General features: G+C 48.8%; 1 protein-coding gene across 4 annotated transcripts in view; it reads right to left on the reverse strand.

Moving 5' to 3' along the window:
- The window catches only part of TRAPPC9 (trafficking protein particle complex subunit 9), a 544520-nt gene that overhangs the window by 415102 nt on the left and 110213 nt on the right, over positions 1 to 19205 (reverse strand). For all 4 annotated transcript variants that reach the window (XM_073893249.1, XM_073893250.1, XM_073893248.1 and 1 more), the window contains 4 exons: positions 12453 to 12538; positions 8866 to 8992; positions 5201 to 5333; positions 2310 to 2473 (listed from right to left, as the gene is read on the reverse strand). In XM_073893249.1, the coding sequence (XP_073749350.1) occupies positions 2310 to 2473; positions 5201 to 5333; positions 8866 to 8992; positions 12453 to 12538 (510 nt within the window). The remainder of the gene's footprint in view (positions 1 to 2309; positions 2474 to 5200; positions 5334 to 8865; positions 8993 to 12452; positions 12539 to 19205) is intronic.

Consider the following 19205-nt stretch of genomic DNA (forward strand, 5'->3'; position numbering starts at 1 on the left):
TATGTATGTGTGTGTGTGTGTGTGTGTGTGTGTATATATATATATATATATAACCACATCTTCTTTATCCATTCATCTGTCAATGGACATCTTGGCTCTTTCCACAGTTTGGCTATTGTGGACATTGCTGCTATAAACATCGGGGTGCACGTACCCCTTCGGGTCCCTACATTTGTATCTTTGGGGTAACTACCCAGTAGTGCAATTGCTGGATCGTATGGTAGCTCTATTTTCAACTGTTTGAGGAACCTCCATACTGTTTTCCAGAGGGGTTGCACCAGCTTGCATTCCCACCAACAGTGTAGGAGGGTTCCCCTTTCTCCGCATCCCCGCCAACATCTGTCGTTTCCTGACTTGTTAATTTCAGCCATTCTGACTGGTGTGAGGTGGTATCTCATTGAGGTTTTGATTTGGATATGATACTTTATGTGGAAAACCCAAAAGACTCCACCCCAAAACTGCTAGAACTCATACAGGAATTCAGTCAAGTGGCAGGATAGAAAATCAATGCACAGAAATCAGTGGCATTCCTATACACCAACAAGACAGAAGAGAGACAAATTAACGAGTCGATCCCATTTACAATTGCACCCAAAACCATAAGATACCTAGGAATAAATCTAACCAAAGAGGGAAAGCATCTGTACTCAGAAAACTATAAAATACTCATAAAAGAAATTGAGGAAGACACAAAGAAATGGAAAAACGTTCCATGCTCATGGATTGGAAGAACAAATATTGTGAAGATGTCAGTGCTACCTAGAGCAATCTACACATTCAATGCAATCCCCAACAAAATACCATCAACTTTTTTCAAAGAAATGGAAGAAATAATCCTAAAATTCGTATGGAACCAGAAAAGACCCTGAATAGCCAGAGGAATGTTGAAAAAGAAAAGCAAAGCTTGGGGGCATCACAATTCCAGACTTCCAGCTCTATTACAAAGCTGTCATCATCAAGACAGTATGGTACTGGTACATACATCATGTTATTTAATTCTCATAACCCTGTGATGTAGATGCTGTTATTAGTGTTATTTTACAAAAGAAGAAAAGTCCGGGAGAGGTTAAATAACTTGCCCAAGGCAACACGCACTGAGGAAGTGACAGCCAGAACTTGAACTTAGGCAGAATTTCCCTACGAGGAGAGGCACAGACAGGGACAGGCAGATAGGACAGGCAGATACACGCTTCAGGTCCCCCCTGCACACTTTCATCAGAATCTGGGGGAGAAATAAGGGAATGCAAGATGCACTGGCATTCTCCCCAGTGGGATGGGCTCAGATTCACCCTTTTTTACACAATCCCAATTCCTTCCTTCATGGTGTAATGTTTTGATTCCTTCCTTCATGGTGTAATGTTTTGCAGGACAAATTCTCCCAAACTCTTCCCTTGCCCTTCCCTCCAACTGGAACTACAAGATGGTGTGTGGCTCTACTTCTAATGAACACTTACTCCAATTGGTTTTTCCCACTGTAATGACATTAGCCCGAGGAGGGAGCCCTCTGCCGGGGAGTAAGATGTAGCTAGTACACCCTTCCCTAGAAACTCAACCACAAGCAGTCAAGCTCCCACTGTATGCCTGGCTCACCTCACCCCCACTTCGGGAGCATGGAAATGCCCCCAAGTTCTGCTAGCTTACTTCCCCTCTTCTGTCTTAGGCCTCACTGGCCTGTATAAGTTCTCTAACTTTATTAAATGACCTGACTGTATTTCCACTTTTTACTCTTGGTACCTTTTCCTCCTTGTGTACAATACACTCTCCCCTTGATCAATACCACTCACTAACCACTAATATACTACATATTCACTGCACGCTACTTCACTTTACATGCTGAGTACTACCTCCCCTGCCTACCCAGGAAGAAACTGAGGCATGCAAAGGACAAACAGCTAGTAAATGGTGAAGCCAAAACTTCAACACAGGTCTCACAACACCCCAGCTCACATGTCCCAGGACCAGGAAACAAAGTACCTGCCTTTAAAAGGGAGCACACAGTCTCTATGCTTAAACCCACAAAAAAACCCGGGGCTGGATGGATGGATCCCTCACGGTAACATGTCTGAGCCCCTAATGTTCCTCTGCACTCATTCAAGAGTATTCTTCCTGAGGATCTGGTAAATGTAAACAGCACCAGGGACAAAGGTGCTTTCTTTGTTCCTTTATCTTCCTTCGTGTGTTCTTCACACATCAATTTCAGGATGGCATCAAACTAAAGAGGAAGAAGCTTTTACACTTTCTGAGCACTAGCTATTTAAAGTGTCTCTTCTGAAAATAAAAAAGATAAACATTTCTGGGGTCAAACCCACCTTTGGTGGTGAGAATTTTGGAGGTGACTTCTAGTTTCTCCAACGGTTCCATCCCAATGTTCTCCAGCTTAATGACAAGCTGCTGAGTCTCCCCGTTGTAAAGCTGGACCGACACATTAGTAGATGTCTCATCGCCAGAAGAAGGCTGCAGTGAGTGTGCAGACCTAAAATAGCAGTAATAGTTATAATAAACTTTAAAAAGAAAGATTCAAAGAAAACAGTGGCATTTCAGAACTATTCACATCACCAGACTTAACACATTCCAGAAACAGGGACTGGGGAACGTGAATCCCAGCTATCAGGAGCACAGGGTGAGTGCCGCATGCAGAGAACCTTGCGCGTGCAGACGCGTCCTGCACTCCCATTCAGCCTTAGCCTCGTGTGTGTGTGTGTGTGTGTGTGTGTGTGTGTGTGTGTGTGTGTATGTGTGTTTGAAGTATAAAAATCCTTAACTACTGGATTATGGTGGGGCCGAAAATGAAACAATGAATTAATTCAAATGATCTGTGAAGCAGTGCTCTCTTAAAAAATTTGCAAATCTCATGCTCAGAATTGCCTTGTGAAAACCCATAGATTAAAGAAGAAAACTTAGATGAACCATTCCGACCGACACCATGGACACTGGAGGGACAGATCAATGGAAAGTATGTACAAGGGACTCCACGTCACAGGTGAAAATGACGAGCAAAGGCTGCAAGCGCCTGATGGGACACAGAGCCCTGGGGTCATATGGCATCTGCGTGGTCGGGTGGGGCCCGTGCCACGTGAGAGTGCAGTCCAGCGTGCAGACCTGAAGCCTGCCGCCTCTCCCCGGGGGTTCCTGCACCACAGCCCTTGGGTTCAAACACATACACCATGCTCTGGAGAAGTCTGGCCCCAAGAAAAAGGGGGTGGTCACTGGAGGAAAGGGTCAACATTCTCTCTTGGGGTAGGAAGGGTCCATCTGGCTCCCCACTCTCTTCCTCCTTGTACCTGAAGGATTTCCACAGAAAGCACCATGAGTCTACACCATATACTTAACTGAACCAGAAATGGACAGCTGCGGGCCACCCCACCCAGCAAGTACCCAACAGCCTCCCTGCGAGCCAGTGCTTTCTAGCTCTGCTCCTGGCTGCAGTCCAAAGGACCGGGGTCAGACCCAAGTCCTGTTCTATGTGCCGCAAGAGAGCTTCATATCCCCACACCAGTCCAAAAGACAGACAAGAATGTTCCAGACAATGCTGGTCTCACACCTCTGGCATCCAAGAGACGATGTTTAAACAAATCAGGCTTATCGAGCCAACCATGCGCCTCCTGGGGGACTCCATTGCTGGCTCTGAGAGAGAAGCTTTATATCCAAACCACATTTTCAGAAAATAATAGCATAAGGAATCAAGGTGAATGCATTGCTTTGCATCTTACACCTTCAAAGTTGCTCATGAGTCAAGAAGTAAACTTTTTCTGTCAAGGAAGGAAGAGTGACTCCCGTCCTCACTATAAATGACTTCTTTCTGTATTTTAACATGCAGTCCTTCTCAAAGTAAAAGCTGTTTGTAGTCAACTTGAAATTGCAAAGGAGGTATTCAGGAAAACTAAAACACAGCGAGACTAATTACTTTGCATCTCAAACAGGGTATCAGCCCCCCACCAGGACCATAGGAAAAGAAGGTAGGAGAAAGTAGAGCCGCAGTGCAGCCCAAGGCCCGGCCGACACAGGTGCCAACCGTCCCTAAGTCCGGCGTCCGATGCGACAGAGCTAGAGCCAGAAAGGGGCTGAGTCCGGGGGGGGGGGGGTGACAGTAAGGAGATGGCAGTCACACACGTCCCCTCTCCTGGGCATCTTCTTCCTTGCCGGATCAGATGGCCAACTTCTGTGAATCTTCTAAGGCCCAATTTAAACATCACACCTGTGAAGCCTTCCCGAACCGTGAACGGGAGAGTGGCCTCCCTCCACTTCTTATTTTCAGGAGCACTTAGCAAACCTGACCATGGTGAAACTATCTCCCTTCTGGACAGGAGCTCCTACAACAGGCAAAGTCCAGGTCGAGGGCGATTCTGATTAGTGGCTAGTCGTATAGACCAAGCCTAGATCATGCGGCAGGTGTTGATAAATGTGTGGGAGTGAATTTGATAACTCAGTCCCAACAATATTAATGTTAATTAGAAGCAACACTCACTTAAGGAATCATGGACGCCACACTAAAGCCACCGAAATTCTTTTTTTAATTGAGGTATTATTTATATACCATGAAATTCACTTGTTTTAAGTACGTAATTCGATCATTTTTAGTAAACTCACAAAGCAGTACAATGATCGCTGCTAGCTGCCCTGTTTTAAAACATTTCCATAGTCCAAACTGAGTATCTTTACAACATCCTTTTTGAAGCAATTAAAATGGGAACTTTTTAGCTTATGTTCAATGGCTATGCAAAAAGTAACCTAGGACACTATGTATAATATAACATCATCTCAATATGCAAACATGTATTTCAAAAAAGGAGGTGGATACACACTGGAAAGAAAAACCACAAAGCAGTAATAGCAATCATTTCTGGGACTCCTGAGATGTATTTTCCTTTCTTCTTCATGCTTTCCTATAATGCTCTTTAAAAAAAAAAAAAAAAAATCTACTTTTTAAAAGATAAGAGTTAACTATTTTTCACAAAAAAATATGATTCCAAAGGCTAATCTCCCATTTTGTTCTGTTCATGGTAAGAAACACTTCAACTCTGTTCTACTTCCCTTTAAGCAAAGCATATAGTCTACTGGTTATCCTGAAGAAACGCTTTGCCCATATTTTGGTCCTAAGAATCACAGATTAACTCAGACTCTTGGTGCCACTAAAAATGTATGCTTAGAACGATTCTGAAGTGCCCTCTCTTGTGGGAAAGGGCAGATGCCTGCCCCCTACCTGGGCAGGGAAGTGCTGATCTGCAGTCTGGGCAGGGCAGGAATGACTTCCACCGTGGAGCCGCTGGTCTTCACTCCCGGGAGGTTATCCAGCAAACAGTCACTAAAGACGCCAAAGACCGTGGTATGGTAACCTAGGAAGCGAAATGAAGAGCTTCACAGCCCCTGGAAAGGCCTCCACACTCAGGCCCCCATCTGGAGGCCGCCCCCAGCAGGGAGGAGCATGGCCCCCCACCCCAGACCCGAGTTCCGTCAGCTGTCACCCACAGCTCGGCCCAAAGCCTTGGGTGCCCACGGAGACGGGTGGGGCCAGTCCCCACATTCCTACCTCACGGGGTCGCCTGGGTCCGAGTGAAAGCACATGTGAGTCTTCATCAACTAGAAATCTCTACACAACTTAGTACTAGGGTCTCAACACTTGGACAATTTGGCTTTTCAAATCTGCCTGTCTCTGAGGGAGTGATAGTTCGTGTTCCTTTGCAGGACATAATGGCGCTGAGTAAGTATCTGAAAAGTGATGCAAGGTCTTCAAAATCAAAATGAAAGCTCAAGAGCCAATTACTGTTATTATAACTGCTACGTGATCCGGCAAATCTGCCGTATTCGTACAAGCACTGTGATCTAAGATTAGCGAATTTGCCAAGCCAAAAAAAAAACAAAAAACCAAAACGAAAAACCTCCATTGGTTAGATAAGCACTTGAAATTATTTAAGCAAAGCTTTAATATGGCTTTTGTGAAATTTTGAGAGATAATTATTATAAACAATGTTCACTGTATAAGAAAAGTAAACAACGCCCGTGACTACATGCTCAGGGTGAGGACTTCTGTGCACGCACAGTAAATGGTTACAGGCATCAGAGGAGCAGCCGGTTAGTTCCGGGCGAGTCAGGCCCTAACGGCCCATCAGTGGCTCCTTCACCTTCCGCCAGTGGTAAAATGCTCTCGCAACGTAAAATCACCAATTCACAGCACCCACGCTTCCTTCCTTTTGAAATATGTTTCTTAAAAGACTTAATTTAACTTGCAAACATGTACCTCCACTGAAGCCCACATCTGGCAACATGCCCCCTCCTATTTTTCTTTCCAGAAAACCTGACATAATGTGGTTTCACCTAAGCAACCTTTGTTCTCCATTTCTTAATTAAAATCAGTCATTTTCCTCTTCTTATGTATCGCTGAAGAAGACTGCAAAGAAATTCAAAACCTGATGACAAATTCTGTTATGTCTAATGACATTTCTGATAACACGAGGTCAGGTCTTTCCACTTCCTACAGAAGGTGTGCCAAAAATGCACGCGACTTGTCTGTACCAACTCAGAGCTCTGTCACTAAGACTCTGACTCCTCATCCAGTGGGTACCGGTTATTAATTAGGGGTCAATCCCATCAGTCTTAATTATTTCCTCTCTCATTTGTCTCCTTTACTCCACTTCCCACCACAGCTGTGACCCTAGCTTCATGACTGCATCCCAGGATTATGCCAACAGCTACATAGTTGGTCTTCCTACCCCCAGTCTTGCCCACCTCCAGCCCATACTCCACAGAGCAGCCTGGGGGTCCCTCTGCACTGCCTGTCTGACCGTATCTCTCCTCTTAATGAAATGCAGCCCCTGGGAGAAAGCCAGCACCTCTTAGCTCTTCTGGGTCTGGCGTCTGTCTACCTTCCCAGCCTTGTCACTACCTGTCCCTCTGCCTGGGACCAGCTCCTTGGAGCCAGCCCCAGTTCCCAACACTCCATGGGTCTCTGGACCACTTGTTCTTTGTGCCTAGAACCACCCCCCCACTCCCCACGCCATTCACTCGGGTAATTCCTAGTTGGCCTTCAAAGCTCAGGGTCCCTCAGTAGGAGAAAGTCCTTCTCGACCCACTCTCCCCTTCTGGGTCACCTCTCCCCTACATTCCCACCAGTCGTGTGCTGGGCCCCTCTCAGCGCTTGCTGCCACACATCCTAACCCAGCATGACACCCCCCTCACCCACCACAGACACCAGCCTTTCCCAGAACTGTCTCTTCTTGCAGTCACCCAGTATCTACTACAGACCCAGCGCACACTGGGGAATGGCGGGGCAGACAAGGCCAGCGAGCAACTGGCCTCGGCAGCAGAGCATTGCAGGAGAGCCGAGCAGGGCACCTGACCCAGCAGCGAGAAGCCGAGGGCAGTCTCTAAGACTAAGGGAAGTCTGAGCTAAGAACAGAGAGCAGCACGGGAGCCAGCCAAGTCTGGAAGTGCACCCACAGAAGGAGAAGCACAGGCAGAGCTCAGAAAGCCGGGCACGCTTCCGGAAGTGCAAGGAGCCTCTGAGAGGGGCAGGTACCTCAGGGAGGTGGGGGGGCCGAGGCACCGCAGGGCCAGATCACACAGGGGGCTCCACGGCCACGCTGAAGGAGTTGAGGCTTGATGGGGCAGGTGTGGACACGGGGCCAGGACTTCCGGTTAAGAGATGACACGGCCACACATGTCCTGCAGAAAGGCCACTTGGCAGCAGTAGGGAGAACGGACTCACTAACCACCAAGACGATGCTGAATGACGAGCCCTGTTGCTTATGTGACAAACCCTGTAAGAGGGTCCTGTTCTGCAGGCTCTGAGCGCCCGAGGACATGGATGGGAGCACCGAAGGGCTGGTCAGTAGCGTAGGGGCAGGTGTGGAGCTGGTGAGAGACGGCAGGGGTGAGCACACCTACGAGGGCCTGCTTTGGGTGTCTGGCAGGATGGTGACAACCTCACCGAGTTTCAAGATTCGGGCCACAGGACAAGGGCAGCTGGGGGGGGGGCAGGGGGGTACTCTCGTTGGGACACCTTGCAGCGAAGTGCCCACAAGGCAGCCAAGGGGCTGGCTGGTTAGAGGCTGACTATGCAGGTTCAGGAAAGGGGTCTGGACGGAGCCACGGCCCTGGGAATCAGCAGCATAGGGATGGGCCCTGAAACCAGAAAAGTCACTGAGAGGCTGAGATTTGCCTAGAGGTAGCCTGCTGTGGGGGGGAGGGGAGGGGCAGATGGGGGAAGGGGGAGGGAGAGGAGGGAAGGACAGAGCCTGGCCCTGAGAAACACCATGGAGGGGAGGGGCGTGTAGAAGCGGCATCAGCAGGATGCTTCATGCAAAGGAGAGCAGAGGGGGCGCCTCACAGAAACAGGAGGCGAGCGCCCACAAGGGCAGGTGGGCAGCGGTGCCCAAGGAGGCTGAGCAGCGGAGGCAGACAAGACTGGGTTCGCTAGGGACTCGGAGACGGCAGTTCTGGTGGAGTGATAAGAACTAACCGCAGGATGTAGAGGGTCAGACAACCAACGGAGAGGGGGCGATGGATTCTGCGCGCATACATGGACCTCTGAAGGGGGGTGGCCGAGAGGGGAGAGAAGGGTCGGGTCAAGCGAGAGGCAGCCAGGAAGTCAGCAGGACTGGACTGCATGGGCATGTCTGCAGTCCCGCTGGAAGAGGCCAGCAGAACAGGAACAAGAGGCCTGACACAGAGCAGGACCCCTCCCACTGTAAGGAACACTGTGGGCCCACTGTATCCCATGCACTCAAAGCCATTCCTTTCCATGCCATGGCTCCATTATCTCTCAATCGGTGAGAACCAACACCAGGTGACCGGTGACAGGCCTCAGTGGGGCAGGACAGGGGTTCAGCAGCCCTGCTCGACCTGAAACCAGACAGCAAGTCTCCTTACCGTTCACAGTGATCGTTCCAGTCGTCTGTGGGACCCCAACAAGAGTCACTGGGTAAAGACCAGATTCAGCAGGAAGGGAGAGCGCCGCAGGGAGAGACTCGAACTCCACTCCGCTGGTGAGGAGCCCCTAGAGCGAGCAACAGTGGCATGAGAAGCACAGCCCAAACCCCCGCCGCATCACCGGTTCCCCGGAGGCAGAGGACATCTGCTAACGGGCAAACCCCAGGACTGCCGGGAGGACAGCGATGTGTGGCTTCATAAAGGTCCACGAGAGCCACAGAGACGGCCAGAGCGTGCTTACCACAAAGAGCCCTGAAATGGAAAGCACAGTGGGTGTCTGAACAACTCCATCTTGATGTCAGCCCTCCTGGCTGTATTTTTCATACGTGCTTTTTGTTGCTTTACCAAATTGGAATGTAAATGTAAAGAAAAAATAAAATATGTAAACATAAAGAAAAAATAAAATATGGAAACATATCATCAATTAATATCCCTCAATGCATCTATGAATGATCAGTTCATTTCACTATGTGCCAGGCTATGCTCGACAGGGAACAAGACAGATCCTCTGGCTTCGAGGAGCTGCCCCATGATTGTAAACACTGCAGGCATGTCCACGCTCAGCACTTCTCCTCAACACTGTAACAGAGGTCCTACCCAGTGCAATACGTAAGAAACAGAAATAAAGGCATGCAGACAGTTACTCAGAAAAAACAGAACTGTAACATAAAAACCCGATGGAATCAGCAATGGAACTTGAACTGGCAACTGCATTTAGCAAAGTCACAAAGTCAGCATAAAAAAAAAGCAAAGGTATTTCTATCATCTGGCAATAAACAAAAAATATTAGAAAATAAAATACAAAAACACCATTCACTAAGAGATCAAAAACGTCCACTGCGGGGGAACAAAGCAATGAATGATGTGTATGTACGACAGCCCTGCAGAGATCTGCAGCCCACCGTGGAGACACAGAGCAGGGGCACGCACATATGAGGCCCCGGCTCCTTCCGGGGTTCGTCTTCTGCAGGGCTGCGACCTACGCAGCCCTGAACCTACTCCACATGCTACATGACTGAGCAAGGAAGTCAGCACCGTGGTGCTGGGACCTCAGTCCTCACACTGGGAAAGGACACGGGTGTGAAAAGGGCAAAGGCAAGAGAGGGCCCTGCGGAGATGGGCTAGACCTGGCAGCTCCGTGGTGAAGTCGGGCTGATCTGGTTTTGCATGTGTGTCCTGAACATGTGTGGGGGGGCACAGGTGTGTGTGCATGTGTGCAGATTATGCATGTAGGTTTATATGTAATTACATGTCTACGTGTACACGCATGCATGCTCTTCCTGTCTACAGAAAGCACCCAGAAGCAGGTGCTCGAGTGGTAACGAGCACACCTGAGCCACATTTTGAGCCAAAGCATGAAATGATCTACACGGAGGACAGCGGTGGTGGGCAAGCACAGAAAGCACGTAGATGGCTGCTGTCTCCAGGCAGAATGTACCGGCATTTTAGTTCTTCTTAAAATAGCGAAAGCAAATATGACCAACAGTTAACAGTCATTAAATGTGGATGGTGGATATTAGGAGCGCTTATTATTCCCTGTTAACATTTCACATGCTTGGAATATTTCATAATTTCATTTCTTAATGCTTGAAATATTTCATAATTTCATTTTTTAAATTCTGACCATGATTTGTGGGCTACCTTCTAGTAGTAATTTTTATTTTATTCATTGTTCTTCCTAACTCTTTATTAAAAAGCACATATTACTTTTAAACCAGATAAAAATGAAAGCTTCCTTTTCTGAGAGAGAGAGAGAGAGAAAGAGAGTGCAGGGGTCGGGGGAGGCAGAGTGAGAGGAAGAATCTTAAGCAGGCTCCACACCCAACACAGAGTGCAAGGCAGGGTTCAATCTTTTTTTTTTTTTTTTTTAAGATTTTATTTATTTGACAGAGAGAGAGCACAAGCAGGGGGAGCGGGAGGCAGAGGGAGAGGGAGAAGCAGGCTCTGCACTGAGCAGGGAGCCCAATGCGGAGCTCGATCCCAGGAACCCTGATATCATGACCTGAGCTGAAGGCAGATGCTTAACAAACTGAGCCACCCAGGCGTCCCAAGCAGCAGGGTTTGATTTTACAACTCTGAGATCATGACCTGAACCGAAATCAAGAGTTGGGCGCTTAACCGACTGAGCCACCCAGGTGCCCCTGAAAACTACTTTTTAAGACAAAAAAAAAGTGTCAGAAAGAGCAGCAAGCAACTGATACTTGAGGCACTTTGGGGGAAAAATCCTCTGAACAATTATTCCCTGTTCAAGCCAAGAGACAGAAAGTCATTAAGAGGTCTGACCTGAGAGCCAAACCCTAAAGCTGGCAGTTTCTTGCATGACAGGAGGAGGACAATACTCATCCCTGTTGGCTTCCTCTCTGAGTGACCTCAGGGCTGTAGGCTTGACATGCAGCTGAAATTCTCAGAGCTCTAATGAATTTTGGAAACCTATGTCTCATGCTGAGAGCCTAATCATCATCTTAAATAACCACCAGTCTGCCTGGTGAACTCCTACTCATCCTTATCTTCTCAGTTGAGCCCTTGTCTCTCCCAGGGAACCTTCCCTGACACTCCACGTGGGCTCTGGAGCACCTCATGTACCCACAGCACTGACCATGACAGGGTCTAGGTCCCCCTAGTGCCCTGCCCACAGCATGATACGTGGCATGAGCGCTCATCAAGGTATCTTCACAAAAAGCCCACCCCTTACTCTGAACATGAGTCATAAAACTCTAAAAGAAAACATGAACTATATCAAAACCAGCCTTTGCAAGTCTCTGAAAAAACAATCACAAAGCAATACTGTATGCTAATATGTAATATCAGGTACTAACATATAGTACCAAGCAGAGCTACACAGCAACACATGGTACTAGGTAATAACCCATAGTTACCCAGCCGCGCTACATCATAATAAGCACAGAGGAGACTTGAGAAATGGGACCCTCATGGCAGGTGGGTGGCTCTGGCCCGGAGACATCAGAATTAGTCTGGAGAGCCAGTACACATCTCCTTCCCACTGACTATGGAATTAGGTGAGTGGCTCCAGTGAACAGCACTACAAAGTGAGCCTTTAATGCCCTACACAAACGTAGACACAGAATAGTAGATTTCAGACCTGAGAGAAAGCTCCCACTGGTGGTGCGGTAATTCACTCTCCTACTGTGCAGACCTTGTTCTTCCCTCAGGCCTTGACCATCTTATCATGTTGTAGCAATAAAGTAAGGCTGATACTCAGTAGCCAACAGAACATACACTTTGTAACCTGTGCTCCTCTCATGTAAATTTCAACATGATTATTTCAAATCTCACATCCAATCAACTACACATGATGTGTGTTCAAATCAGAGGGGTCTGTTCACTGATTCAAACATTGAGCAAAGAGCACTAAAGACACAAGCATGACAAGACGTGGTCTTCCTTCACAGAAACCTTATAATCTTTGGCAAAACAAATATGAAAACAGACATATATCATAGGATATGTGCCCCAAATACTAAGTAAAAACTTAGTTTCATGGCAAGTTGTTGACTGGTGATACATACCATGTTTTCAACTCGGAGTTCAAATGGCATTGGGTTGTATACCATCAGCTGAACTTCACACACGTCTCCTTGAACCCACTGGAAATCTAGAAATGCACACACAAAATAATCTATGCATTAGTTGGTGTTTCTGCATATTTCACATGGTTTCAGATTACTCCTCTGGCAATTTATTTTCCCAGTGAAGCAGTGAGCATTATGATCATCTTTAGATGAAAATAAAGCTAGTGTAACTGTAGCCTTCTCTAAAAGCAAGTCATCACTGCCACTTGGATACTTTGTAATGGATGTTTCTCGCCATCTTAAGCTGGCTGAATTCATGCCGGCGTGTCAAATGCAACTTTACAAAACTGAAATCAACCCAGATAGCGCTGTTCCTGATAAGGACCCATAAGTCACACAGATCTTCACTGGTCCAGAGGCTGGTACTTAGGAAGATGGTGCAGCAGTCAACATTAAGTGGCACAGAGAATGACTCCCCTGTCTCGTCCTTAAGAATGTGAGAGAAGATGGTGGCGTCTCCTCCTGGGTCACTCCCAGGTCAGCTGTAGTCCAACACCTTTCGAAGGCAGAATTTGGAGAGGACCTCGAGACCCCTGGTCCTGGTGTACATGCCCTGTGTAACCCTCTCCCCGAGCGTGAATATGGTGATTGGATTATGTTCTATAACAAACGTGAGGGGATTTTGTAAAAAGGTCCCCAATCACTTGGTTTTGAGTTAATCAATAGGAGATTGTCCTGGGAGTGGGCTGATCTAATCAGGTGGGCCCTTATGGGGCCCACATCCCTCCTTAGTGAAAAGATTCAAAGCATGAGTGGGTGTATGGAAGAGGCCATAGTAGCAAGGATTGGAGAGGGCCTCCATGAGCTGGGAGGGTCCTGGCTAACAGCCAGGAAGAGAGCAGGGGCCTCAGGGATACAACCACAGGAAGTGAATGAAGAACAACCTGAGGGAACCTGACCCAGATCCTTCCCTAGTCAAGCCTCCAGATGAGGACACAGCCCCACGTGACACCCAGATTTCAGCCTGTAAGACTCTGAGCAGTGGACCAAGCAAACACATGCTGGACTCCTGACCCACAGAAACAATGAGAAAATAAGCCTGTGTTGTCTTAAGTCGCTAAGCTTGTAGTGATTTGTTACAAAACAAGAGAAAAGTAAAGCAGTGCCCACGTCCACTTCCACGGCCCTCTACTTCCTTTAAGACACCCTGTTAGGCAAATCACAAGGAACTTCACAATCAATTAACTTGCGTTGGGCATTGTCCAGTGTGAGGCACTTTCAAGCAGTTTATCTCATTACTCTTCATCACCACCTCGTGAGACAGGTATTATAATCCCCACTGTTAGAGGGTGGACACTCAGGGTCCAAACGAGTTAATACATGTGCCTGGGAATCACAGAGCTAGTAAGTGGGGCCATAGGGACTTAAGCCCAGCCTCCTCCCTCCTTCCTCCCACCCCTCCTTACGGGGCTTCCCAGACCCTCAGGCAGGAGAAACCCCCAGGGCAGGCTCACAGAAGCCATTCTCTAGAGCACACTGCACCTCGACCTGGCCCTTCAGCAGCATCTTTGAGCCCACACTGACTCCAGCAGCAGCCCCCAGCCCCTTCGCACAACCAAAGAAAATACCACTTGTTTTAACAGGTTGCTCTGCCTGGCAGCTAAGGAACTCTGTGTTTTCTCTGTCATGGTCCAAAAAATCAACATTTAAAAAATCATTTTCCTGGGGTTCTGAAAGGAACCATTTATACTTGCATCACCCTTCTCTACCGAGGGTATATCTAAGATAAATCATTGATTACATCACTGGTCACATGATTATTTCTGTCTGAAAGAAGACCATCTCCTCTCTCCAAGCCTCAGTGTGCCAGATCACATAGGGGAGGCCCTTCCTCGAGATTCCATCCCAGAAACCGTAGGAGAACAGCAGTGGGTGGCTGTTCAACACCTGCCCAGCATCAGGTCCTCCCCACGGGAGCCACACAGCACTCTTTCTCCAACATTGGAGGGACCTGCCCAGTAGGAAGCACGCGTGATTTCTCGCTGCATCCCCAGCACCTAGGACAGTGCACACAACTGCTATTCAGAACCTTCTCTCCATAGCTGCCAGGTCCTTTAGGAATATTACCTCCCCTGACCCTCAGAAGAACCCTCTGCGTTAGTGTCTCTTGTCCTCTTACTGCACTCGGGCAAACGGGATCTTGTCTGAGGTGGCAAGTGGGAGGCGGCAGGGCCAGGCTGTAGCCCACTGCCTGTGCAGGCCACCTTGACCTCAACACTGACCTCGACCTCGGCACTGAGCCTGGCCATGTCACAAAGTCCTAGCACAAACGACAGAAAAGCCTTCACCCGCTGTGCTCGAGCTCAGGACCTACGTACACCACCATCACCTCTGCACAGAGCTGAACTGAGACAGTGGCAACGCTAGCAACAAGGAGACAGAAAGATGGGTAAATTATTCCAAGTTGGAGTGCTGACGGTCCCAGAAACCGCCCCCAAGGGTTTCTTCTTCTCAAACACTCCACGCCCCTACTGTGATGATAACTCCCCCAATTATACACAAAGATTCATTTATAGAGATTGGAATTTTAGGTTAAAGACGTGATTCTTCAAACCTCTAGGCAGGTCTTCGCTGATGAGAATACTGTGGAAAACATATTAGAAGCCACAGAATATAAATTACATTTTCCTACCTGCGGGTATTCAACAAATAACATGCATTTTGGCCGAGGCTTCTGTTATATTTCAGAAAAATCTTGCATCATCCACTGAATTTATCCTCAGCCCAGATGAACAGGAGCTTCTCACTGTGATGAGAAGCCATATTACAAAGAAAGAAATTCCTGAGCTTTGAGTCGAAACCTGGGCTGGAGACTGAGCTGTACACTTACTAGCTGTCTGACCAAGGGCAGGTCATTTATATTCAGCTCAGTCTTAATTTTCTCATTTGTCAACTGGGGATATAATGCCTGGAGGATCATGCAGTTACACAAATCACTGGATGATGTTTGTTTAAGCCCTCTGCAACAAGTGCAGGGCATTACTTTCATAAAAAGAAGCCTCAACAATTTAAGACTGGAGAGGAAAAACTAAAGAGGCAGGACTGGCTCTAGCGGGGTTGGGCGGGGGGGTTGGAGCTGTAGCCACACGGGCCCAGGCTTGGGCGGGGAGGGTTAATGTTCTGCTGTCACAGGCTCCAAAGTCTTCATAATTTCTGAAATTTCTGAAAAGGGGCACCACAAATCATGTAGCTGATCCTGAGAAGGAGTCTCAGACCTCCCATCTCCCAAACAACCTCTGGAAGTTTCTCTAAACAAAATGGGTGAAAGTTTCCTCAAAACATTCTTTAGGAGAGAAAGCTTATGGCCAACCCCAATGAGACCAGAAAGAACAGCCAGAAACTCCCAGACGGCCCAAAGGAGATAAGCTTCAACTTGATGTTGAGTCTAGGTCTGCCCAGAGAGTGATCTGCCCACCATCAAGAGCCAATAAGAGAGAGACTGGAACAGGACCCAAGTCTTCCGCCTCCAAAGAGGTCAAAGGAGAGTTCCCATTGGAAGACAGGCCCCGCTCACGGGAACGTCCACTGCAGCGGGTCCAGGAGCCCCCTGGCCCTCCCCGGTCTGCCAGGAGGCCCACCCAGCTACCCTGCTTCCAGTCCTCTCAAGCTTGTCCTCCAGAGCAGGGGCCCTGGGGGCAGGAGGGTGAGCCATCTCAAAATCAACAGACTGAAATCAGAATGTCAAAGACAAATTTTCACCACAAATGCCTACTTGGTCAGGCCTCTCTGCCCTAACAACCAGGAGACACTTGCAGCTAGCTAGTCACTCATTCACGTTAATGAACATTTACTGGCTTTTACTCGCACCTTATCAGATGCTGGGCGCTGCTGGACCACGGAGATGGGGCCAGCGCCACGGCCACCCCAGCCAAGGCTGCCACAGCTGCCATCACCAACCCGAGCAGAGCCACATCTCCCGGCACTGCAGCCATCAGCAGTGGGGGGGCCCCCAGGAGCAGATCCGCCTCCGCCTTCCTGCACCTTCATTCCAGGCAAGGGCCTCCGTGACCGACCCAACAGCATCGGGAAATGTCGTTTTCAGGCTTTTAGCCCAAGCAGCACAGTGAGAATGGCAGGCGGGGTCAGAGGACCGAGGGGCAGTATCTGACCACTGGTAACCATCTGTGTGGACTGGTTTTTGTGCCCCTTACAACGCCTGACCCACAGCAGGGGGAACTCGTGCCCATACCATGGATGCAAGAGCACACAAGCAAAATCATTTCCCAGAACGCAGATGGAAAACATTCCAACACTGTCAGAGAAAGCTCAAAGTCTCATCGTTTTAAATATATTAGATATATTTAAAGTCAAGGAAAGGCAAGGTTCCACACCGCAGAAGAAGCTATTTTTCTCCACTTCAGCCCACCTTTGCTTATTTAATGGCACTAATTAGAACTAGCCATTATTTTATTTATGGGTCCACTTACTTGTACTTACTACTTGAAAGTACTGCTGAATACTTCCCTCCAACTTCTACCTACATACACCTCACGACGGCAGGGACCATGACTGCCTTGTCGCCATTAGAACCACGGGGCCACGGAGAAACTCGAGGGGAGCTACTGCTGGATAAAAGACTGAACCAATGGAGAGACACACGTGCGCACATGCACAGACACATGTGCATGTGCACACACGCAGACACGTGCGTGCGCACACACAGACACACACAAACGCTGTAGTGCAGTATGCTATACACTTGGGGCTCCTAATTTCAGAAACCTAACAGAACTTACAATCCGATGCTATTTTTCAAGGACATGTTCCCACATTTCTATTGCCTTCTTGATTTAAATAATGAACAAGCAGAGCCCCCTGAGCCACCCCTTGCTTCTCGAGAGACCACCTCACCATCAAGGGAGCCTCCGGGGCACCTTCCAAAGTCGGGGGTGTCCGCGCTCCCGCTGGACCAGCGCTTATTGTCCGTCCAAGCTCAGCAGGTAAGCCAGCAGGTCCTGCTGGTGACAGTCCTACAGTTTTAGACAACTTGACCTACATCTCATCCTGCCATCTCACTCCTCGTGTGTTTCTGCCCCACCTGCTGCCTACACTGACCTGGAAACCCTGTGCAGAGCAGGGGCTGTGTGCTGTGTCTCACTCAGGCCCCTTCCATGTGTGCTCTGCAGGCAGGAGAAAACCACCCTTGCTCCAAGAACACTGAGCTGAACTATGACACCCTTGCATAAAGCACAGTGTGAATAAGAACTGCTGGCCACTACAAGAGAGCAGCTTAGGGTCAGTTTAGTGCTCCTATCCCAGTCATGCCCTCTGTCCTAGGAACAACCTCCTCACTTAGGAAATACTTTGTTTTTAAGGTGTTCAAATAACTTACTAATTGTGGATAAAGTTTATTATGAGATGCTTCCAGATGCTAAGGATTTCTAGTGCTGGTATTCATGTAGGAATTCTTCACTGAGACCATGTGAGGTGCATAACGCTCACACTATCCCTCTGGCCTCGGGCCCCATGGTGCCGGCCAATAAGCACGAAATGCATCATGAGCCAAGGCCTGCTCTGAGTTCTTGAGCAAGTCATTTGAACTCCCTGAATCTCGGTTTCCTTATCTGTAAAATGGGGCTCACAATATCCACCCATTCCTCCCCACATCTGTACAACAATCTTACAGCAGCTCTCGGTACGGCGGGGAGCAAATGGAGAGAGGGGAAACAGAAACATGAACGTGGACGTAGGTATTATAAAGAGAACTGGGCCTCAAAGGCACAGAGTGCTGGGAGGAGCATCCTCTCTGGGGGTGGTATGGGGATGAGCCTCGGCAGAGGGCACAGCCCGCACCAAGACCGTTCTGTTCCAAGAACAGACCCGTGCGGCTGGGTCTGAGGAGCAGGGGGTAGGTAAGAGAGGCCGGAGAACAGAGAGGCAGGCCGAGGACTGCACGGCAGGCCAGGCCACGGAGGGCCGAGGTCCACGCTGTGGGGTGGGTGGTACCACCAGGGCACAAGGGCACCTATACCCTGGGAAGTAGGGCCTCCTGAAGTAAGGCTGCCTTTTTGCTATATTCACGGTACAGGGATTACGAGTAGAAATGAAACAGAAGAAGAAAGCCCTGCACTTCCAAAGCAGAGAGCAAAAGCTTCTCAGGTCTTGTGCTGAAACTCCTCAGAGAGGATCAGCAAGTACCCACCAGGACAGGCCTCTTGACCCCTTCGCTTTGACACTGTGACACACAGGCTCATGTCTGGCAGTGATCAGCACCATTATCCAAAATGTCAGGGGCCCACGGAAGAGGGAGCTGGCAAAGAGGGAGGCCCGCTGCTGGGCCAGGCACCGGGAAGACGGAGAGGGTGGCTCACGAGCCCTGCGTCTGCCATGAGGGAGGAGGGGAGCAGGCAGGGCTGGGACCCAGCGGGGAGCTTGGCACACACAGAAAAGCGCATTAGAGATTCTCAAGAATGCATGCTGGCTCCTGCTCTACCCCGAAACATGGGTCCACCTGTCCCTGCTGAGCCCCCAGACCCCTCAGAATTGGCATCCTCAGCCCCCAGGCAAACAAAGCCAGGGCTGCGAGGGCCAAGAGAGGCCGGCATGCACTGCCCCTACCCCCCAGGCAGGTCTGAGCTCAAGTCACCCTCTGATCTCGGATGATCCCGAAGTCACTCTGGGCTCCAACGATCCCTCTTCTGTTGTCTGCTTCAGCCCTGATAACAGAGGTCTTCTGGTTTCTAGAACTTC

Source organism: Callorhinus ursinus, unplaced genomic scaffold, assembly GCF_003265705.2.
Source record: "Callorhinus ursinus isolate GAN/ISIS: 27379988/994484 unplaced genomic scaffold, GSC_fseal_2.0 scaffold5, whole genome shotgun sequence".
Taxonomy (NCBI): domain Eukaryota; kingdom Metazoa; phylum Chordata; class Mammalia; order Carnivora; family Otariidae; genus Callorhinus; species Callorhinus ursinus.